This window comes from Castor canadensis, chromosome 8 (genome assembly GCF_047511655.1).
Source record: "Castor canadensis chromosome 8, mCasCan1.hap1v2, whole genome shotgun sequence".
In the NCBI taxonomy this organism is placed as follows: Eukaryota; Metazoa; Chordata; class Mammalia; order Rodentia; family Castoridae; genus Castor; species Castor canadensis.
The window spans coordinates 84,482,314-84,506,816 of record NC_133393.1 but is presented as its reverse complement, the minus strand read 5'-3'; the positions used below and the strand labels follow the sequence as shown (position 1 = coordinate 84,506,816).

Genomic DNA, 24,503 nt, shown 5'->3' with positions numbered 1-24,503 from the left:
TCCTGATCTCTGCTTCCTGAGTAGCTAGGATTACAGGTGTAAGCCACCTGTACCTGGCTCAGTGTATGATTTTTGGCATGAATATTATATTCTATTGCTTCATATCACAGGAATCTTTGGTAACTTTATGATGGTTAGTATTTCTCTGAGAGATGCCTCATTTCTATAAAACCAGTTATATTGCTTTTTAAAAAGGTGGAACTCTCCAGATTAAATTCATGTTGGTGCCTTCTTTTGTTATGTTTCTGTAGGTTGGTATACAGTACAAGTGTAATGTTAGGTATTTTGCTCATTTTTATATCCGGGCTATTGGGGTACACTCATACAATGACTATATACTGAATTTTAGCACTTGTAAAAAGACCGTTTTGCTTAATCTCTCTTCTTTCAGGGCAATAAATACTTCAAGGAAGGAAAATATGATGAAGCAATTGAATGCTACACAAAAGGCATGGATGCTGATCCGTATAATCCTGTGTTGCCGACAAACAGAGCATCAGCATACTTTAGATTGAAAAAGTGAGGACTTTTTATAATGTGTGTGGATGGCTTTAACTGTATTTGTAGACTGATTTTAAAAAGCCTTTTGTAATAAACTGTGGGAGAGATTGAAAGTATATTTTTTTGTACTATAAATTGTTATAACTTGCTACTTTTTATTGACTAATTTTATATTTATTTTTTGGTGGTGCTGGGGCATGAACTCAGGGCCTCTTGCTTGCTAGGCAGGTGCTCTACCACTTGAGCCATACCCCGAGCCTTTTTATTTGCTTTATTTTTCAGGTAGGGTATCACATTTTTTTCCTGGGCCTAGCCTCAGCCTGCTGTCCTCCTACCTACAGCCTCCCATACAGTTGGAATCACACATGTGAGCCACTGGGTCCAACTTGAGTAATTTTATTTAATTCAAAATCAACATCTGGTTGTTCAAACCATGCACCCATGGCTTCCTATTTACTATAGTAGGTCTTAGTTTCTTTATTGTGAGCCAATCATGGTGACACACATCTGTAATCACAGCACTTGGGAAGCTGAGGCAGGAGGATCAAGAATTCAAGGCTAGCCTGAGCTACATAGTGGGTTCAAGGACAGCCTGGGCTATATATAGCAAGACCCTGTCTCAAAAAACAAAAATAAAACAAAAAGTTCTTTATGCTGGATACTAATCTTTTTTGACACTTGCCTATAATAACTACCTGCCAACTTGTGGCTTATCTTTTTCTTGATGAAATATTGAAATTCCATGAAGAACAGAAATTCTTTTTTAAAAATTGACTTTATTTTCAATCCTGGAATTGGGTAGCTCTTCATTCCATAAATAGAGTAAATGTTTCTGAACAGAAATTTTAATGTATCTGTATTTATTGATTTTTAAAAGGTTAGCTCTCTAAAAAATGATTTGTTTAAAAAAAAATCTTTCTTGAGCTCATAATAGTCTTCTATATTTTCTTCTAAAAATGTTTAGTTTTACTTTTCACATATGCTGAGTAGAATTCCAGTTTCATATTTTTCAGTGTGACTGTCCAGCCCTGTTTATGGAATGGCCACGTGATCCCCATGGATCTGCAGCACTACTGTTGTTCTTTGTCAAATTTGTATGGGTCACTTTCTCATCTCTGTTCTTTGCATTGGTCTACTGCCTGTTCCTGCGTTGATTCCATGCCATATTTGATTACATAGCATTACAATTTTAAGTCTTGATATTTGGTGTAGGGCATATTCTCCTACTTCATTCTTTAGGAATGTCCAGTGTTTTCTTGGATTTGCCCTCAGTAATACACATTTTAGAATCATCTCTTAAATTCCTTTAAATTTCCTGTTGGGATTTTGATTAGAATTACATTAGATTTATGGATCAGTTTGGAGATAATTATACCACTCTTTGCACATAATAGATGAATGTGAATTATCTCCACCTAAGTCTTCTTTTATGTCTTGAAGACAGTCTTATAATTTTTTGCATCCATGTAATAATGTATGTGTTTTGTTTTGTTTTTTCTTTTTGGTCTATAGTAGTCACCTTGATAAACTTTAATTATTTTCTTTTTTAAAATTTATTTATTTCACCTTTTATTATTTTTATATTTACTCACATGTGTATACATTGTTTGGACCACCTTCTCCCACCCCTCAACTTTCATTATTTTTAGCAGAGTTTCTAGATTGTTTTGAGTTTCATTGTCTGAGAATATTGTCAGTTTTGTTTCTTTGTTTCCAGTTTTTCTGCCTTATATTTCTGACTCGTGGAACTGCATCGAGGAGGACCTGTAGTATAATTCTGAATAAAAGCAGTGATACTGGGTCTTCTTGTCTCTTTCATTAAAGGAATGCTACTAAAAGGACTGCTTTTATAGTAGGTTTAATTAAATAAAAGGGTGGGGAAACATGCTGATAATCCCATTTTTAGGAATTTTAGATGCAAAATTTGAAGTTTTGGTTTAATAAGTGACTTTTATTGACATCATTTATTTTATTGTTTTTAAATTGCAGGTTTGGTGTTGCTGAGTCTGATTGTAATTTAGCAATTGCCTTAAGTAGAACTTATGCAAAGGCTTATGCTAGACGAGGAGCTGCTCGATTTGCTTTGCAAAAATTAGAGGATGCCAGAAGAGGTATTAATACTTTTCAAATCATCATTATCTAAAACTTTCTTTAATAGTTTAATAGGCAGCATACAAAGAATGCTCAGTAGGTACAATAAATTCCTTCAGAGCATTCCATAAAGTATTTGAACAAAGTTTATTTTTGTAATTAAAAAAAATATATATATATATATAAAAGAAAGAACGTATTAACTTGCCACCAATCAGACTGGTTCAAATTCTCATTCCAGTATGTGCTATCATACCACGTGTGACTAGTATATTCTCTGATTATCAGTATAAATTATAAAATATGAATAAAGCTGACATCTAGTAGATTTTGTTGTCTCTTGGTTTAATGTACTCCTTATGATAGCAGATGTCCAAAATGCTACAGAATTTTGTTAGGATTTTGTCTACCCTGGATGGGACTGAAGAAAGCTTAGTAGCTGAATGTTAGTGTTTCTAGGTATTCCTTCATTTTACTATATAATAGTTGCTTATATGTCCTGTGCAGTAAATTATTACTGTTTTGTATGGACTTTTAAAATATCTGTACCTTTTCAGAAATTCTTTATTTTCTCTTTTATTTAGATTATGAAAAAGTATTAGAACTGGAACCAAATAACTTTGAAGCAACAAGTGAACTCAGGAAAATCAATCAGGTAAACTACAGCTATTTAAAGTGCATCATTTATGACCTTTATTTGATGAAGTTAAAGCTTTTTTTGGTGGTACTGGGGTCTGAACTCAGGACCTACACCTTGAGCCACTCTGCCAGCCCTTTTTTGTGATGATAGGTATTTTTGAGATAGGGTCTTGAGAATTATTTGCGCTTGGCTGACCTTGAACTGCGATCCTCTTGACCTCTGCCTCCTCAGTAACTAGGATTACAGGCGTGAGCCATTGGCACCTGGAGAAGTTAAAACTTTTTGACTATTACAGGTTTGATTATTGTAGGTTTCTTTTTTATTAGCATACAATAAGAGTACAGGGAGATAAATTGTGATATTTACATATGAGCTTATAATATATCTTTGTTAGATTTACCCCCTTCCCTTATTCTACCTTTTGCCCCTCTCCTATAGGTTTCTTAATGTTGAACTTTTCTAATTTTCTTTGTACTATAGAGTTTTACCAAATGAATTTGAAAGCTAGAGGAGTATCATGGTATAGATCCCTAATGGACCATCATTTAAAAAAGTTGGCTGAGATCTTTAGAACTGCTACTTTATCTTTTCTTCAAATGACGTTTGTTATTTCACTGATCTTTTTGTTTTTGTTCTGTGCTCTGATTTCTGTGCTAAACTTTTGCGTATTTCTTTGATTTTGTGCTTTTTAAGTTGCTCCAACTTTATAGTTTGTGTCTTGGCAAAAACACTAATTTTTTAACAATAAGGATAGTTATTTAAATATAAAATTAGTTGTCTAACAATATCGAGCACTTGCATATTCCTTTCACTTTGCCTCTGCATTAAAGCTGCAATTGTTTTGTCATCTTTGACACATTGAGAAAAAAGTGACAAAGATTGAAGAAAATCTGCCTTTAAATATTGCCATCACTTACCACACATAAAGTCTGTTGGTAATCAACTTCATTATAATTGTGCATTATATTGTCTTGTATATTGTCTTACATCAAATAATCACTGAACATTAAATTTGAGAAATTTGTGATGTGATCTGAATTTAACTGCTTTATGTTTGAAACAGCTCCTAAGAATAGTGCCTGGTCTATATAGAAGTTCACCAAGTATTTGTTGAGTAAATTCATGAACAACTACTTTTTCTGGATACTTCTTATTTTAATTGGAATAAGAAGCACATTAAATTTGTTTTACACACGTACCTTTTTATTTTAATAAGTAGAAAGACCAATTAGAGTAAGAAATATTCCAATTATTTGAGTTTGGCAGAAATTCTAATATATTTGAGTAAAATTCATTTTAAAGACAAATAAGAATGCATCTTGCAATACATGTTTTATTTTAGCTAAGTGCTCTGTCTCCTAGGCTTTAACAACCAAAGAAAACTCATTTCCAAAGGAAACTGTTACAGTAGTTAAGTCAACTGGAGGAGAGAAAAAACAAATTGAAGAACAACAGAATAAACAGCAGGCCATCTCAGAGAAAGATCGGGTAATCCAAAGGGATTCTGACATGTAATGAATATGTTTTGTCGAGTATTTGCCCTTAGTCTCTTGTGTATTAGTTATTTTTGTCTCCTCTAATATTATATTAAAATTGTTCTTGAATAGGAACTAGAAATTAAATACACTAAACGTCTGGAACCTACTAATTCAAATTTTGAGTAATTGATGACTTAATATATAATAATTATAGAATCTTTTAAGTTTAGGGAGCAAACTACATATATTTACGTATAGATAGCTACAAACTTGACAAATAAATTACAATCCATTCTTATAATGTACTTACTAATTCACATGGGACCATTTCTGATTGAAATTCTTTTGTAAATCCTGAGTTGAGGAGATTTGATTTCATGGGCCTACAGAATATTTCCATTAAATAACTTGTGGAATGATTGATTGTGATGTTACTTGAATGATTATAAATAAGTGTTACATTTCAGTACAGTTTTATTAATATTAGGCATACTAATATTATTGAAGGGTGAACTGTACAATTCCAATACATTATTCTTTCACAAAAATTGAGTTTAAAATTCTTTTTTTTTTTTTTTTTCAGTACTGGGATTAAAACTCAGGGCCTATACCTAGAGCTATTTTACCAGCCTTTTTTTTGTGATGGGTTTTTTTTGAGATAGGGTCTTGTGAACTATTTGCCCAGGCTGGATTTGAAACATGATCCTCTTGATCTCTGCCTCCTAAGTAGCTGGATGCCCCCAGCAAGAGACCTCTAGCAATTAAAGTACCTTGTAGGCTGGGCGTGGTAGCATATCCCTGTAATCCCAGTACTTAGGAGGTAAAGGCATGGGGATCGAGTATTTGAGACCAGTAAGACTCTGTCTCAAGAACAACAACAACAACAAAAAACAAAACTCCCCCCAAAAAACCAGGTGCTGGTGACTCATGCTTATAATCCTAGCTACTAGGGAGGCAGAGAGATCAGGAGGATCTTGGTTCAAAGCCAGCCCAGGCAAATAGTTTGAGAGCCCCTATCTTGAAAATACCCAACACAATAAAAGGGCTGGTGGTGTGGCTCAAGTGGTAGAGTGCCTGCCTAGTAAGCGTGAGGTCTTGAGTTCAAACTCCAGTACCACCAAAAAATAAAAAAGAAAGAAAAAACCCCATAAAAATGTGTATACACACACATACTTTTTGAGAAGGGGGCTACTATACTATCTTTATCTGTGCTGTAATTACTGATATAATACTGATTTTTGGCCTGTTCCTTAAGACTTGAATTCAGTTAATTTTTCTGCATAGGTTTTGATTCTTTGTACTTCTCTCCAAAATGATAGGGGAATGGATTTTTCAAAGAGGGGAAATATGAAAGAGCAATTGAATGCTATACTCGAGGCATAGCAGCAGATGGCACTAATGCCCTCCTTCCTGCTAATAGAGCAATGGCCTATCTGAAGATTCAGAAGTAAGTATTGGTTACATTTTAATGCTCTTAAGGATGAATGCCATAATTTGGCACATTAGCTAACCAATTAAATAAAATTTAATTGATTTATTTTTGAGCATTAACATTAAATGTCAAGTAAAACAGGAAGGGAATGTGCAGATAGGTGGCATGACATGTATTTAGGAAATGCTAGTTCTTATTAATATTTTTCCACTTTTAGTAGTCTGATATTATACAATTTAGTTGTAATAACAATTGTAATAACAATATGTTTGTTATTATAGATCATTGGTTTAAAAATTAGTTTAAACCTTTGGGCACAGTTATCTGGAAGCATTTTATATACATATATGCATATATAAGAGAAGGAAACTGCTGTCATCAAAACTGCTGGTTGATGACATAGATAATTAAAGTTTGGTCCTGTGATTAATTGGTTGTTTTAAGGGCAGGTTGTGTTTGAGGGCCTTAAGTTGTGTGTTTGGTAGAAACTGACTTGCATTTTTGTATCTCTTGTAATAATGCCAGAGTAAAAAAGAGGAGCCTATAATATGAATGGGAACTAGAAACTTATTCAGTACTGTGGACCCCTTTGGCTGTATGATGAACCCTTTTCAGGATACTATTTCAAAGTATACAACTAGGGTTACAAAGGAAACCAGTTACATTAAAGTATAATTTAGGAACTATTAAAATTTGTGATGCAGTAGTGTATGTGCTTCTTTATTAACTTGGTACAAAATGAGAAGCTACATGTTTGAATAAGAATGCTAGACTTTGGGGGGATCTTTCACACATCTTCCATATATTGATCAATAAACAAGTGTGGATAAGAAATACCCAAAAGCAACATAGATGATTAGGTTACCAGTGTGCTAGCACATGACTTCATACTTTGGTGTCTGAATGACTGCTGAGGGCCACATTTCCCTGTTGTTGGCCAGTGATGTTACAAGAGTATCTATAGATAGGATACTGCCGTCACATGCAGACAAGCAACAGATTAAATTACTACTGTAATTCTGAAATTGTGGTGAGCATAAGCACTGTTTCAAGGTATATATAGCAGTTATACTGTGATATGAAAATATTTGTGATCTTTATTGGTGACAAAGATATAGGTATAGCACTTGGTTGCCTGTATTTATAATTGAAAGAAAACTAAGTTTCACATAAAGATGAGTGAAAATATGGGTATAATTTTTTTTTTCCATCAAAGTTTTCAGATTCCTCAAAGGACCTCAGGTTAGGAATCCCTGTTACAGAAGTAAACTTTGATGTTGTATATTTAATCCCATTTAAAGTAATAAACACACTATTTGTTGGTTAGTCAAAGGAAAGAAGGTCTTCTGTCTCTTAATAGCTTATGAAAATTTTAATCTTGCTGTTCAAGAATTGTGCATTGGCTTAAAAATTTTAAGGCCTGAATTCTTTAGTTTGTCTAATGCCAAGAATCATACCTTGTGAAAGGTTGTATCTGCATTTTTAGGAGCTCTAATTTATTGTGTTAGTTTTATTGCTTTAGTAGTATATAAGTTTAGCAGAGTATATTTTAAATTGAAAGAACTATATGACTCTTGTTTATCTCTTTGTAGTATAGCTTTTGGATTCACACTTGATGTCAAGTTTTCTTTATGAAGACTATTGTCATATATTGCAGACTAGAAGAAGAACATACAAAGGAGCAACTTTTCAAACTTATATTCTTTGTTTAGGTAACAGTCTTATAGCTTGAGTTCCTACAAACTATGTGTCAAATTAGAGGTGACAGATTGACTGGAAGAAGAGAACCAGCAGAATAGTCACCAGTATGTGGTGTAACAGTAAGAGAGTAGGAAGTTTGCCTCTTTAGGACAGCCAGGGTCTGTGGAGAATTCTGAAAGAGGTGGTAGTTTATGTCAGTTGGTATCAGGGAGATCAGGAAGGCATCCTTGAGTTACAGCAATGAAGGGTCTGTGAGCTGGCAAATTGTGGCATGTAGGCTGGTAGATGGTTAGCTTCAGATTTTTTTTTTTTTTTTTTTAAATGGGGATAAAGTTTGGGACAAGATTCTTGTTACTGAAGAAGGATGAAGAACTCGTCTGGGTCACATTCTTGAAGTAAAGCATTGATTTAGAGATAGGATTAGAAGAAAGAACCTAATAGTATTAGATGCTAGATGTAGGAAACAGGGTTGAGGGTTGATCACAAAAATAAGTTAGCATCTTGGCTGTTAGAACTGGAAGTGGAATAAAACTTGGTCTTGTAGAGTGCTCACTTAATGCTGTTAGGGATGGATGGAAACTAGAGCTGGAGGAGTGCTAGAGCAAGCAGACCTCCTTGAGGTCAGAAGAGATTCAAAGGCTAGGGGGCTAGGCAGTGGGATTGTATATTTTCTGAGCCAACCATCTTTATTTCTATTTTTGATTGGTTTGTCTTTTTCTCCCACCATTAAAATGTGTTTATAAATTGGTCTTTACTAAATCCAGTTTACACTTACTTGGAGTACATAAGGGATATTTAATGATTTTAAAAGACTACATGAGACAATTTTTCAAAGAGTAATTATCTAACTGCATGTAAATTTCAGATTTTTAGAATAATTGTTAGATGGTTAGAATAATTGTTAGCTCTACAACAGAACATTCTTTTTAAATATGCAATTAAAATGGTTTTCTAAACATTCATCTTCTGAATTTTCTTTGAATTAGGGTTTGGAGGTTTTCTGACTCCTTATTCAGCAAACATTTATTGAGCTAAATGTGTTAGGTATCCTCATGGGAACCCTAGAAGGTATTAAGTGTGCAGACATTGACTTGTTTTTAAGAAACTTGTTGTCTGGAGGGAGAGACAGAAAAGGGACTAAACATTAAAATACACTATGTTAATGCTACAAGAGACATGGACTATGGCATGCAAGGTGGGAATAATACCAGCAGACTGAGCGTAGGTTGGGGGATTTATGGAAAGTAACTCAAGGCGTTCAGACTGAAATTGACTTCTGATGAAGTATGGGTGAGGTGAAACATGGGTTGAGTGTCCTAGTGCAGATTCAAAGACATGGATGCGAGTGGGAAAGTTTGTGGTCAGTATGACTGCTATGCACGGCACCGGTGGCTTAGAGAGATAGGTAACCCTCTCACTTCGCTCTGTAAAGGAATGATTTTATCCCAGAAAGTGAGAGGCTATGTAAGTATTTTAAAGTGGGGGAATGATATCATCAGGCTAGTAGAAAATATGTTGGTAAGAGCATGAACGCACAGACATGTTCTTTCTCTTTTGCTAAAATGTGAATTAAAGAAATCAGAGATGTTTAAGTTCATTAGAAATTCTGATTGTGTTCATTTGAGGTCTGTTTTGTGAGAAGGATGGCATTCATCTAGGCCTCAGGAAGCAGGAGATTCCCTTTTTTTCTTACTCTTATGTAACTTCAAACTTTCATGAAAGTAGTGTGAGTTCATCTAGTCTTAACAAGCCGTACCGTGTCTGCCCCTAGATTATTATAAAGCAAAACACAAACATTTCATCTCCAAAGAAGAGGTTGTTTCATACATAACTGCAATACCATTATCACTATCACTCCTAATTAACAATAATTCATTGATGTTGCTTTTTAAATTTGTTCCCGTTTGGTGGAACTGGAGTTTGAACTCAGAGCCTGCAATTGCTAGGCCAAGAGCTCAACCACTTGAGCCATGCCTGCATCCATCCCTTTTTGCCTTATTTTTCAGATAGGGTTTCATGCTTTTTGCCCAGGTCAGCCGCAGACTGATTCTCCTACCTATCCCTCCAGCTTGTTCTTTGAGATAGGGTTTCATTTTTCTTTTTGGTGGTGAACCTCTTATTTCTGCCTCCCAAGTAGCTGGCTCATTATTGTTTTAATATGTGGAGGGTCCGAAGATTTTATGTCATTTATTTATTCTGCAATGCTGGGGATCAAGCTCATGGTCTTGTGTGCCTAGGCAAGCACTCTATTAACTAATTCTTTTGTGTCCTCAACCCTTGTGTATGTGTTTTAGGCTGTTCTTAACTCTGTTATAGAGCAGTATCCACTCAGTCTTAATTGACTACTGTTTGCATGGCTGAGTAGTATTTATGCATATCATATGTGGGTCATTTTTCCTTAAATGGTATAAACTATGGGTAAGTTTAATGAAGGTTTTTTTTTTTTTGTAGCCACTCCATCAGACCTTTCTCGTGATGGGTTTTTTTGAGATAGGGTCTTGTGAACTATGTTGCCCAGTCTGGCTTTGAACTGCAGTCCTGCTGATCTCTGCCTCCTGAGTAGCTAGGCATGAGCCACTAGTGCCTGGCTTTAATGAAGTTTTATTAGGAAACTAATGCCAGTTATAATCATAACATAGTACTTCTTCATGTTGAAGGTTGGAGACTAGATGTGCAGTAATGGTCCTCTTCTGTCTTCTCTGCTCACATTTTGCCATCATAAATTCCATCCTTCTTACAGATTCTTTCCTTATCTTACCTTAGTCTGGTACTTTCTCCCTCTTTACCAAATGGCACTAAGATTTAGTGAGAATGTAAAATTTCAAAAATAGTCTTCCCCCTCAAAACACTGACTTTGGAGTTGGTAATTGAAATTATATACATGCTTTTAAAATGAGAAGCTCTAGTTTATGTGATAAAAACTTAGTTTATGTAAACTGCATTTTTTCCAGTTGGTAATTTAATCATGTTCAATAGATACGAAGAAGCTGAAAGAGATTGCACACAAGCTATTATGTTAGATGGCTCATATTCTAAAGCTTTTGCCAGAAGAGGAACTGCAAGAACATTTTTGGGAAAGATAAATGAGGCTAAACAAGGTAAAACTTTTATTAACACACTTATTCTGATGCCCCAAAGTATAAAAGCAGAGATTTATATATCTCTCCCATGGTTCAGGGATACTAAACTTAGTGAAGTACACTTTCTTTCTATAGTTCAGCATGAATAAGTTTGAAGGACTACACCTTCCATAGCACACCTGGTTATCTTTTTCTTTGGCTAATTGCCAATTGAAATTAATGAAGGATTTGAATTGTAGATGAGAAGAAAAAGCAAGACGAAGGCAAGAATGAAAAGAAATTTCTGTTTTTCTGTTCTTTTTTAGATATTCATTTTATTATTAGTCTTTTCTCTTTTAGACACTTGTTTTTCTGTTCTCTTTTAGATACTTACTTTATTATTAGATACTCACTTTATTATTTTTATTATTTTATTATTAGATACTCATATTATTAAATACTCATTTTATTATTAGATACTCATTTATTATTAGATACTCGTTTTATTATTAGTCTTTTCAAAGCACTGACTTAGTTCTGACGTGTGTTTTGTTTCATTTATTTTTGGTCTTTATTTTATTCCTTCATCTTTTGGTTTAATTTGTGGGTTTTTTTGAGCACATATTAATTGTACAGTGTCGGGGTTTCATTGTGGTATTTCCACACATGCAAATGTATGCTTTGATCATATTCACCTTTTCCTTACTTCTTGAATTTAGTAGTTCAATATTTATATAATTGATTTTCAGCCTTTCTTTTTTTTCTGGTATGTGTATTTAAATCTTATAGTTTCTTTCTATCCTGGTTTTAACTGCAACCTGTGAGGGTTTTTTTTTTCCTCCTGTGTGTGTGTATAAGATATGTACAATTATGTATTTACTACTTTAACCATTTTAAATGTAAAATTTAAGTAAAAGTACATTTACGGTATTGTACAATCACGACCACTGTCCATCTCTAGAACTTTATCCCATTAAATAATAATTCTTTATTCTCCTCTCTCCAGAACCCCTAGTACTACTTTCTGTCTCCATGAATTTGACTATTTTAAAATACCCCATGTTAGTGGAATCAGAACAGTATTTGTCCTTTTATGTCTGACTTACTTAACTTGGCATGTTTTCAAGGTTCATCCTTGTAGAATGTATTAGAATTTCGTTCCTTTTTAAGCTTGAATAATATTCCAGTGTTTGACATTCTCTCAGATTCTGTCTTAGGTTTGGCGAGTTACTCTGTTATTTGTTCACAGTGTGAACTTTGGTAAGGTAGATGACCTCTAGGTCTCAGTTGTATCATCTGTAAAATGAGGTTGTAGAAAGTGTTCATTTAAAAACAACTAGAACAGCACTTGGTAATGTTAGTTCTTATTATTGCTCACCTGTATCTTAGTGTCCTGAGTAAACTTGAGATAGAAATAGGATTACTAGCTAAATGTATCGTGTCTTGAACTTCACAAGGTATTTTTTTGCCTTATTGTATTCTTTTTAATTCACTTTAGATTTTGAAACTGTTTTACTTCTGGAACCTGGAAATAAACAGGCAGTAACTGAACTTTCCAAAATTAAAAAGGTAATGTATTCTTTTCACCAGCGTATGGTCCTATTTCCTAAAACATGCACATTTATTGGTTGCATAATTAACTTGAGAATATTTTGATAGTTAGGATTTCAAATTTATTTTCAAGGAATTAATTGAGAAAGGATACTGGGATGATGTCTTTCTTGATTCCACACAAAGGCAAAATGTGGTAAAACCCTGTGATAAATCACCTCATCTTGGATCAACCGTAAGTAAAGAATTTTAATTTTTTTTTCACTGCCTTTTTTTGTGTGGTCCTGGAGATTGAACCAGGGCCTCATGCATGCTATGCAAGTGTTCTGCCGTTTGAGCCTCAGCCCCAGCCCCTTTCCTTGCCATTTCAGTGTCATGTTATTAGAATTGAAAACAAACTTGGTAAGGGATATTAGAATCTTTCAGAAATGCTTCCTGGGATTTATTGACATAATAAAATTAGGGAGAATTCAACTATCTAAATTTCTAGAGTAACTTAATTTAATACTTCATGTAAACATTTCTACATATTTTTCTTATAAAAGAATTTAAAGCAGCTTTATATTTTACAGTAATCAAGCATTTTTGTATTTTTATTAATGATTTTTTAGGGTTGAGTTCTTACTGTTAACAACCAGATGTCTTGTGAGGGGTTAGCTCTCAAATCAGCTTGTAAGGCAAAAACCTAGTTTAGGCAAAATTATCCTTAAAAACATACATTGTGCATTGTTTTGCACACACTATAGTGTTCATCATAAGTCCTAACAAGGCTAGTGTCTTTCTTGCAGTATTGGACCAGAAAGAGTAGCTGGCTTGAATTTAGCAGTTTGTTTTGTGCTCAGCCCTTGAAGTTGAATTCATTTAAGGCAAATGTATTTATGATGTGACTCTATGGTAATTTCTAATATTTGCATAGTACTTTTAGTATAAATATGGAAAATTATAAAATACATACAGAAAAGTACACAAGCAAATTAAGATTTAAAGAATAATTATAAAGTGAAAATCCAGGAAACCACTAAACAGATAAAAAAAATTGAGTTATCTTTCCTCTAAAACCTATGTGCCCTTCACTGATCAGATCAATTAGAAATAACTGTTAGGCATGAATGAGTCTTTTTTTTTTTTTTTTTTTTTTGGTGGCACTGGGGTTTGAACTCAGGGCCTCATGCTCTCTTAGATAGGTGCTTGCACTGCTCTTCCAGCCCTGAATGAGTCTTTGATAGAAATAAATGATAAAAGAAAGAGCAGGTATTCATATCCTTCTTTTGTAAAAGATGAGTGCGAGACAAAGGAAGTTAGTTTTGCTCTTTTCATGTTTCAGGTTTGTGACCAACAGAAGATTTCTTAGTCTGATACTTTTCCAGGGTTTCTATTATGACCAGGCTCTTGTATTTTCTGGGATGACACTGGTTTCATGTGCTAGGCATAAATCTACTTGCTTCCATACATTATATTCACTTTTGTATATTATAGTCGTTTGCTTTTATTTCATTCTTTTCAGTAAAGGTGATTAAATGTTCAATTTAATGTGATTTAAACTTTGACATCTTTGTAAGACTTTTTCACAGAAATGAATTCACAAGTTTACAAAAAGCCTTTATTAGACATTGCTGTGCATAATTATAAAGACATTGTCATGAGGAAATCAAATATTTGTATATGTAATGTCTCATGATCATTATACCCTAAGCAGCTTTTATAAGTTTGCTGACTTCTGTCACTTTAAAAATCAATTTATGTTAATAGTTATGAAATTGCAACATGAATTTAAGTCTTTTATGTGAGTAGTTCAAAACCTTTATAAATTGAGAAGTCTGAGTACAAACCATTTTGTAAATGATCCACCACAAACAAAATTAGCATCACATTGAGAAAAAGATGACTTTATTTTTATAATAGAGATCCGATTATAAAAATGTGGGCATTATTTTTAAAAACTAGAGGGTAGAAATTTGGTATAGGCCTTTGAAACTTGATTTGAGGCCCACTTTATAAACTTTGAAATCTTGAGTGTTACCCTATCCTTTTGAAGCTGATCATAATTCATGGATTAGTTTATATTTCAAGAAATAATGTGCATAGATGCTAAGGCAATTTCAGGTTAAAATGAACTTAATTTCCTTTTTAGTCTCCTCATTTATGAGACGACCTGGTCACTGGAAAAGTAGTCAGGAAAGAAAGCAAGGCTGCAGAAAGTGGGGAGAGAGAGACAGAGATAGAGATGGTATACTGAGATTATTCAGTTGTCTGTGCTTAGAAGACTGGGAGCCTGGAAGTACTTTTAACAAACCTGTAGAAGTGTTAGGAAGCAGACATGGAGATTGGCAGGGTATCTGGAGTTCCTAGGAAACTAGGAACTTGATTCCTTAGTCTCTGTGTGATCTTCCTGCATCCATCTCCCAAGTGCTTGGATTATACCACACCTGCCACACCTGGTCTAGCTATTTTGTTTTATTTATTTACTCATTTTTTTGTTTCCTCATGTCAAAAGTTTGCCTTTTTACTTGGTCTCATTTTCTTTCTTTTCTATTCTTTTTTTTTTTTCCCTCTTGAAATACAGAGGTAAATAAAATGTTATACTTTTGAGCCTTACTTTTTAGAAAGGAATGAATTGAGCTCATATTTTCTTAAATCCTTTCTTCCCATATGGTGTCTTTTATTGTTCACCTATGTTATCATGCTCCTCTTTCCACATTACCACCTAGCCATCATTGGCCTCAGTGACTTTGAGTACCCGCTGGTCTATATTCGACAAAGACTGTGTATTAGGAAATAAGGTAATTAGAGTCATATTGCACATCTTTTGAAAATGGAAGGATTTGGTTTTCAGTGGGACCACATTATAAATACAGGTCGGTTTTTGGTCAGTATCTTAAGATAAACAATTGTGGGTATAGTTTTTAGGAAAGCAAAGTTCTTAAACTTAACATGATTATTCTTTAAAATAGAACTATGGAACAGGATTCTGTTACAAATTTGCTTTTAGTCTTCATTTGTGTACATTCATCCAGTTAATACTTGGTTGTTATCAGTAGATCTTACCTTAGCTGTAACAGCTAAAAATGTCTGGTTCTAACATTGAGTTTATGTGTCAGGAGTTTTTTCTTGTAACTTTTTCATTAATGATTCAACTATGTATCTAGAATGAACACTTAGATTATACCGAGGAAAGTTTTTCCTCTTTTATTTTTTTTTAAATCAAATTTTGGCTATAATACAAAAGAAAAAGTAAACTCCTGTTTTTTGTTCCAAAGCTGCAACTGTTACCAATATTTGTAAATTTTAGGACTTTTTCTTACCTATTTCATTGTCAATACCTCTGGTAGAACAGTAGCTCCTCAGTGTATTTCTGTATGTCTAGTGTGATCTAGTGAAGATTATCCTTATATTTTATTGCATATAAAACTGTAAACTTAATAAATTGAAAATACTTGATATTGAAATAGACAGTGAATACCATATATTAAGTTGGAAATCCATTATGAATAACTCTTACCAAGTTTGTAAGTCTTACTTGGCAGACCTGTAACCTTGGCTGATTTTATTCAGCTGCTACATAGTGAATGTACTTAGGTTTTCATGTTAGCCTGTTTCATGTATAATAATGGGTTGTTATCTGCCCGTATTCTGTTTCTGTAAGTTAGCTCACAGTTCTGTCGTTGGTATGGTTATATTGTTCTTCATTGCCTCGAAGGTAGAGTCCAGACTCCTTGACCTGGCCCACAGGCTCTGTGTAACTGACTTCAAGCAGCCTTCCAGGCTTTCTCTGCACTACTCCTTCCCTTGTGCCAACTCCACTGGGCTACCTCCTGCCCATTGACCACCCTCCACTTTGCCATTCCTTCCTGTATTTTTTTTTTTTGGCATATTACACATTCATCTTTTATATATACTATTGCCTTGTAATTATTTATGTGTATAAATAAATAACTAAATAAATGTCTCTCTCCCTTTGTTTAGACCTGTCTAGGTACATAGCTTTCTGTTCTTTGTATTCTCAGACAGTATAATTCCTAAGCCTGTCTGGCCACCAAATTGAATTTACCTATAACTGGGATATATTAGCTGTTAGAACACAGCTGTCTTTTAACTTGTGACCATAAAAGGGGAAACTTGTAATATGTTGATTTAAAGAATTGATTTTAATTGTTTTAGAAACCACTCAAGAAGGTTATAATTGAAGAAACTGGTAATTTGATACAGACTGTTGATGTGCGAGATAGCACTACTGCTGCTGCTCCAGAGAGTAATCCTATTAATCTAGCAAATGTGGTAGCAGCCACAGGCACTGCAAGTAAAAAGAATTCAAGCCAGGATGACCTTTTGCCCACAAGTGATACTCCAAGAGCAAAAGTATTGAAAATAGAAGAAATCAGTGATACTTCAGCTCTGCAGTGAGTAGAATGCTGTTAATTTGATAGTTATCTAACATGAGGACAGTTCACTAGAAAATATGATTGAGAAGACTTATCACTCTAATTTTTAAACTGCCTAACTATAGGCTTTTTTTTTTTTTTAACTTGGACTTACTGCAAGAGAGATTTTGCTAAAGAAATACTCATTATTCCTCTACCATAGGGCAACTCAGATGATTTATAGATGATAAGAAGTATCTTGATCAGATTGATTTTGTTCATTTTCTTTTCTAGAACTTCAGTATGTATGTTTCACTATTTAATTCAAAAAAATTTTAACTTTTTAAAAGGAAGTTCATGACTTTACTATTACTCCTTCCATTAATATTGAAGACTGTTGGGCATTCTTTAAATTTTGTTTGGAATTAAAAATAGTTCATGTGTATTTCCTTAATGATAAAAAATAGAAGATAGAGACTAACTAGGTTTCTTTTGGGCTATTGATTAGTCTTACATATTAGTTTATATATAGTATTACACTGCTACTCAGCATACCTATGAAAAGCTTTTTTTTGTTTTAAATTTTGTACTCTAGTAATAGTTTTATTTAAGGTGATAGTATGGATTGTGGAAAATACTAAATATGCAGCTTTTTTTTTTTTTTAAGAAGCATTTCTTCCCTCTTGAAATACTTGAAACTATGATAATTTAGATTTCTGGAAAGCTGAGTTGTAGTATCTGTGATACAGCCATGCAGTAGAGTTGATGTGCTCCAAGGGTGTCCACGCTAGTCATCCAGCAGGTGACTATAATCATTACCTAGCAGTGTGAAAATTTACAAGGGCAGACTCTGTTTTGCCCTAAAATATGTATGTGTATAATTAGTAAAAGGAATTTAATATTTATAGACCACAAATAGTCGCACATATTAATGAAGGCAGAAATTTTAAAATCTCTTGCTATTTCCTTTATTGAGTTTTGACTGTGGTTTTTTTTAACTCATTGATTGCCTCAAATATTTCAGACCTCAAGTTAATTTGAAACAGGACGTGTGTCAGTCTTTCAGTGAGAAGATTTCTATAAAGGTGGAACAAACACCTTCTCAGTTTGTCACACCTGTTCTCCCTCCAATTCCTACCAACTCATTCCAGCTTGAATCTGATTTCAGACAACTGAAAAGTTCTCCAGATATGTTGTATCAGTATTTAAAGGTAAGAGAGAGGAAGCTAATAGTTCTGTTAGGAGTAAAAGATGAAACAATGTTTATTTTTTTATTTTCTTTCTTTGAAGGAGACTGGGGTTTGAACTCAGGGCTTTCACTTGCAAAGCTGGCACTCTACCTCTTGAGCCACACCTCTAATCCAAAGAACTTTTGATCACCGTATAATAATAGTGCTATCGTATTTGCTTTTTGTATGATAGGATTCCAGAAAATGCTTTTATCCCTTGCCTGGCACATACATCATCCTGACCAGGTCATTTATAAATATTTGCCACCAGGGAACCATGATTCTCCTTTGGAAATAGGTTTTTGCTAAATTCTAGGGTGTAAAATAACTTAAAATCTAGTGTCATGTCTCAGAGCTTAAGCTTAATCCTTCATCCTTCAAGATGTGGAAAGTTTTTTTTTGTGTGTGGCAGTTCTGGGGTTTTAACTCAGGGCCTCCTACTTGCTAGGCAGGTGCTCTACCACTTGAGCCATCCCTCCAGCCCCAGATGTGGAAAGGAAGCTAAAATACATTGAATGTCTTCTGTGGGTCAAGCAATGCTTGTAATATTTAAGCTGTTGTTTTCCTGAAAATGAGCATTTATTTCTTCAAGAAAAAGAATTAAGCTGGGTTCTGGTGGCTCATGCCTATAGTCCTAGCCACTCAGGAGAATTCCAGTTCAAAGCCAGCCAGGCAAGTAGTTCATGAAATCCTATCTCAAAAAAAAAAAAAAAAAAAAAAAAAAAATCCCATCACAAAATAAGGGCTGGTGGAGTGGCTCAAGGTGTAGGGTCTGAGTTCAAACCCCAGTACTGCAAAAAAAAAAAGAAATTTAGCAAATGATAGATTAACATAGTCTTTTTCAAGTATAATTATGGTAGCACTCCCTTATAATTATGTAATAAACAATTACTTCCAAATGTAATTCTCATGTCATTCTACTTTTTTTAAAAGTCTCTGGTTATGGTTAAGAGCTATGTCAAGTTTCCTGCCTCTCTTAGAGTGGTATTTATCCTTTCTGTTCATAGGATTTTTCTCTGACTAAAACAAAGTGATTATCTGGCAGTTCCTCTCATGTCCATTATTCAGTTATTATTATTGCATTTAAATATGACCCAGTTATTATTCATTAAGTATCGGTGTGTAGTACTCTTTTTACCTAAGCAATTGCATAACTTTGTGAAATTCAAATGTTGCCAGATTTTAATTTTCTGACTCTTATTTTTCCAAAGCAAATTGAACCATCCTTGTATCCTAAGTTATTTCAGAAAAATCTAGATCCGGATGTATTCAACCAAATCATTAAAATTCTACATGACTTTTACATTGAGTAAGTTGACTTCTTTCAGTTATATTCTTATATTTGGATAATTCATTCTCTTTGATATTCATATTGATACTTTGTACATAACAATTAGATTTCTAGTAAATTTTACTGTTACAGAAGTTGTAAAGAGATAACAAATAGAAACAAAAAAACCAAAAGTTTAACTGAGAGGAAAAAAGGCTTATTATTATTATTATTACTATTTTTGTAGAGACGATAGAGTGTGGAAGTGACCAGTGTTAGAACGGAGCAATAATTTCTGTACTAAGCTCTCATTCAGTATTAAAAACTTCTTCAGATGACTGAAGAAGTTCTTTATTTGGGTGTTTAAAATATAGACGGTATCCAGGAAAAAAAAATGAAGACTTTATGTATAATTAGAACTATTGTGTTAGTAAACATAATTAAATGAGCTACTTTTAATGATCATTTCTTTTTACATCTGGATTATTTTAGGAAAGAAAAGCCTTCACTCATTTTTGAAATCTTACAAAGACTTTCTGAACTAAAAAGGTTTGATATGGCAGTGATGTTTATGTCAGAACCTGAGAAAAAGAGTAAGTTCTAAGAAAGAGCTTTTCCAAGTTTACTTATTCTTACATGTTCCTTTGTTATTCAGCGAATGATAGCACTTACTGACTGTTTACTATATATGAGGTATATACAATTAAATGTAAATTCACTATAATTAATTGAAGTGCAGCTGAACTAGGTACAATTAAAGTTATATGTGTTAATCCTGACAATATTATTCAGTATAGGTATTATTTCTGTTCTCCAGTTACAGAGGAGGAAGTGAAGGCATAGAGAAGTTAGGAATTTGATCAAGGTCACATAGTTACGCCATACCCAGGATTTGAAACCAGGCAGTTTAGTTCTGTGGCCCGGGACCTTCGCGGAAGTGCAGTAAAGTACAGTGGTTGAGCTCCTGTCATTATGGAGCGTATAAAGGGTACCCGCTACAGACACATGTAACTGGGCTGGGCACCAAGAGGGCATCCAGTTCATTCTGAGAGAGGTACTTTCTGTGACTTTTTATTTCAATTGAATTTTCAAAGAAGTACAGGCATCAGTCAGATAAAGTTTTGGATTGAGAGAATGATATGTGGCAGAAATTCTGAAGCAATAACACACAAAGTTCAGAGAATTAAAAGTACAGTGTGGTTGGATTATAGAGTTAGGGGGGAAGAGTTTGAAGAGCTATATTCCTTATTTTGTCCACATCTTTGTCTGCCATAAAAGGTCAGTTTGGGGATACCCTAATTTAAAGTACAATCAAACTGTGCAAAAATTTCAACTACTCAGGAGTTTTGGGCTATATTCTGTTTTGAGGAAAAAGAGAAAAATCATTCAAATACATGAATGCCAGTTTATCTTACATAATTACTGGTTTTTTGCTGTACTGTATATTGAACTCCAGGCCTTGAACTTGTTAGGGAAGTGCTCTACTGCTTGAGCCATGCTCCAGTGTACAATTTTGGTTTTAAAGATTAGCAAAAATTCCTTATACCATATTCAGATGCTTCTTGTACTAAGCATACGTTTGACTCCAACCTATCTTCACCTTTTCTTATTTATTTATGTTGCTAGTGGTGATGCTGAATGATTCTGAATCAGTTAGAAAGATACTGTTAGCTGTACTCCTGTATTCCTATCACTCAGGAGGCAGAGGCAGAAGGATGGCAAGTTCAGGAGGCTGAGCCAGCCTGGGCTACATAGCAAGACTCTATCTCAAAACAAAGCAAAACAGAACAAACCAAAAGCAGAAAAAAAAAAAAAACCCAAACAAAAAGAGAAATACATTCTTTATTTAGGGAAGGAGGCATATAATTTAGGAACTTTTTTTTTTTTTAAAGGTTTAACCCAAAAGCTTTCTCTTTATTTTTAGTTAACCAAAAGCATCCCCTGAAATTCTTGATAAATACTACTATTATCACTCTTCTGACTTCTTCTATCACTTTTTTTTTCCTCTGATGATAAGATAGAACCCAGGGTCTTGCACATACTAGGCAAGTACTCAACCACTGAGCTACATCTCTAGCCCCTACCACTTTTTTTTTTTTCCCCTTAATCACTCTGCTGTACCATAATGACTTGTATTTTTTAATATGCCAAACTTATTTTGACCTCAGGGACTTTGTATCTGACTGCTCCCTTAGCTTTGAATACCTTCTCATGTATCTCCACCTTGGGTGCTTCCCTTGATTCACTAAGTTTTCATCATGCTGCCATCACCTCAAAGACCCCTTTCTTTAGCAGCCTGGTTAAAATAACTGCCTGCTTCCTACCATTTCTGTTACTCTGTTGTCTTACCTTGCTTAATTTTTTTTCCTTATACAGTGAGCTGACACTCACTATTCCATGTTCACTGTTATTTACTGTTATGTTTACGATTTCACTGTTGATTAGTTCTCTCTTTGTAACAGAACAAAAGCTCCATTAAAGCAGGAGCTTTGTCTACCTGTTCACTAGGCCTTGGTGCCATTCCATAAGAACCTCTGAGGATAAACGTGCTGAATGAATTTCTTCTCTCTCTCATAAGTTCAGGTGTACTCAGGGAATGTGAGCTGGCTCTTCAAACCACACTACCAACAATATCCACTGTCTGCTAAGTTAAATATGGGAAACACTTAGATTGGTTCTGGCATGTAACTAAGCATTAAGTAAATGTTAACTGTTGTAACTTGTTTTTATTGTAGTTAACATTAATAATGGTTAACTTGTTCTCCAGTTTGTTAAGATGCATGGACTATAACAATGTTGTTCTCAAACATTGAGATTGGACCACTCGGTTTTAAGAGTGATGATTTAACCATTATGTAATCTAAAAAAGTATGACTAGCCCATCAGATGTGAATTCACAACTGTCATTGCTGATTTTTGATTTTCAGTAACATAAAATTTTAAAATAACTTGCATTTGAAAAGCAGTTAATTGAATAAAGATATTAGGGCAAAAACTTTTTAGTATAATACAAAATGAGTTAAGATTAATCTTCATTGTTAATGTCATTGAAGTTATAGGGAAAATTTTATGCTGCTAAATCAAAATATCCTGAAAGAAACATTTTTGGATTGCTGAATATTTTTTTATTCCCAGATTGGCTTCTTAAATATGTGAATTTCAGTTTATAAATAGTATTAATTGCTTTTATTTGATCAGATTACTCCCTTAAGTTTATATTTTGATGAGTTTTTAAAAAATGAGATTAAAATGGAAATTTTTTTTCTTTTTCAGTTGCACATGTATTATTCAATCATATAGACAAATCAGGATTAAAGGATAATTCTTTTGAAGAACTCAAGAAAAGATATGGTGGCTGATTTCCAGTTTTACTGAGATTGTTTTTGACTTTGACATGTAAATTTTTTTCTACTGAAAATAAAGTGTTTTTCCTTTTAAGAAAATTAAGTCATATTGGGAAGGACTCTGGATTTAAGTAATTGACTATAAAATGAATTGTGATCTATCTAGTGAAAGTAAAAACATTAAGAAGTGAATTATTTGTAATGATCAGTATTTTATAAATAAATCATTTCAAATGTTACATTTGATGGTCTTCAGTGTCCCATAAATGTAACATTATTTTATATTTTCATGAGTTTTTGTAACCCTGTTAAAAAGCTCCTTCATTAGAATATGAATAAAATTATTTCTGTATGGGGTGGATTAGATAGTTTCTCTCCCTTTTTTTTTCTCCTTTCTCTCACCTCTACCTTTTCCTTTTTGCCTAAAGAATCACCTCACCCACAATTGGAGGGCCAAGCCTGGTTTCGCAACTTCTTTGAAGGACTCTACCCTTTTTACTTCCTCAGGTTCTGTTTTTTGATGCTTATAGCTTATTAGACTTTCAAATTATGATCCAGCTATCACTTTGGAATCAGATCTGGTTTAGCATAGATGAGTAACTGGTCGTGAGCCCATGAGCAAGCTCCTTATGTACTCTGACCCATGCCTGTGTGCCAAGCCTTTTCTGCTTATGAGGTTCTGGGTTCAAGTTTAACTTTGCTGTTGGAAGTTTAATGACTCCAGGGGATTTATTTGGCTCTAAGTCTCTATTTCCCATAAGGCATTCTGTTGTGACTATTGAAAGGTGATATATGAAAAATGCTAGGAAAGTTCCTGGATTCAGTATAGTAACTAACAAGTATTAGGACTTTCTGTGACCAGGTCTTGAGGATGCTTTTGTCTTCTATAATCCTCAGAACAACCTTACAGCATAGGTTCTTCCCACTCCCATTTCACAGATAGCAAAAACAGTAGGCCAAAAAGCCAAATAATCTCACCAAGTCATATAACATATAAATGAAATAGCCAGAATTTTAACTGAATCCCTTCTCCAGAGGCCGTGATTATAACCACTAAGACTGAGGAGATGTCGAGGCTCAGACATGAAGGGTTAGAAAGAATAATCCCTATGACCAAGGTAAAAGCACGGTCCAGACGGAGAGAATAGTACACTCTTCCTGGAATGGAGGAGTATGGGAACAGGACTTGGGGATCTGTGGGCAGCCAGGGTGTCTGTGGGGCCTTGGCTGTGGGGAGATGGGTGAGGTGGTGGGAGCCAGACTATGAAGGGCTTTCTACACAGTGACAAAGAGGTTGGTTTTCTGGAAGTAATCAGGAACCAGGGCTTCAATTTACAAAGAAAATTAAGATAAATCTGGGTTATATAACTTGCCCATTGTTGCCTGATTAACAGGTAATAGAACAGAGACACTCCACCAGTTAGTCTGATTCTAGAGGCTACATGCCTCGTGACCATTCTATACTGTCTTCTCTCCTTGGAAGTGTGGAGAAGACAAGATGGGTTTAGGATAATGTTTAAGAGAAAGAACCCGTAAGACTGGTGGTGTGTACATTCATCCATTCAGTCATTTTTTGAGTAGCTTTAATGTATGCAGTGTGGGACTAAACATTAAAGAAAACACAGTTTTTGCCCTCCAGTAACCTATAGTGTAACTAGGGAGCTAGATAAGCAATTGTACAACAGTGTCATAAGTGCCCTGGTGAATGTTTGGAGAGGGCATCTGGGAGCACAGAGAGGCAGCTCTGATTGGATGAATAGAGGAGGAGGCAGCATTTGATATAAGACTCGAGAAGGACAGCCCAGGAACAAGACAAAGAGAGTGTCCAGATGCAGAGATCAGCATAGGT

The 24,503-nt window shown here is 34.3% G+C and overlaps 1 protein-coding gene across 4 annotated transcripts in view; it reads left to right on the top strand.

The window, feature by feature from the left end:
- Positions 1-22,893, top strand: part of Rpap3 (RNA polymerase II associated protein 3) — a 30,538-nt gene extending 7,645 nt beyond the window's left edge. For all 4 annotated transcript variants that reach the window (XM_074083237.1, XM_020171733.2, XM_074083235.1 and 1 more), the window contains 13 exons: positions 392-519; positions 2,491-2,612; positions 3,177-3,247; positions 4,595-4,720; positions 6,030-6,157; positions 10,820-10,941; positions 12,401-12,471; positions 12,587-12,688; positions 16,612-16,850; positions 17,836-18,022; positions 19,252-19,349; positions 19,803-19,903; positions 22,584-22,893. In XM_074083237.1, coding sequence (XP_073939338.1) covers positions 392-519; positions 2,491-2,612; positions 3,177-3,247; positions 4,595-4,720; positions 6,030-6,157; positions 10,820-10,941; positions 12,401-12,471; positions 12,587-12,688; positions 16,612-16,850; positions 17,836-18,022; positions 19,252-19,349; positions 19,803-19,903; positions 22,584-22,669 — 1,581 coding nt within the window. In that variant the 3' untranslated portion in view covers positions 22,670-22,893. The remainder of the gene's footprint in view (positions 1-391; positions 520-2,490; positions 2,613-3,176; positions 3,248-4,594; positions 4,721-6,029; positions 6,158-10,819; positions 10,942-12,400; positions 12,472-12,586; positions 12,689-16,611; positions 16,851-17,835; positions 18,023-19,251; positions 19,350-19,802; positions 19,904-22,583) is intronic.
- Positions 22,894-24,503: the final 1,610 nt, after the last annotated feature.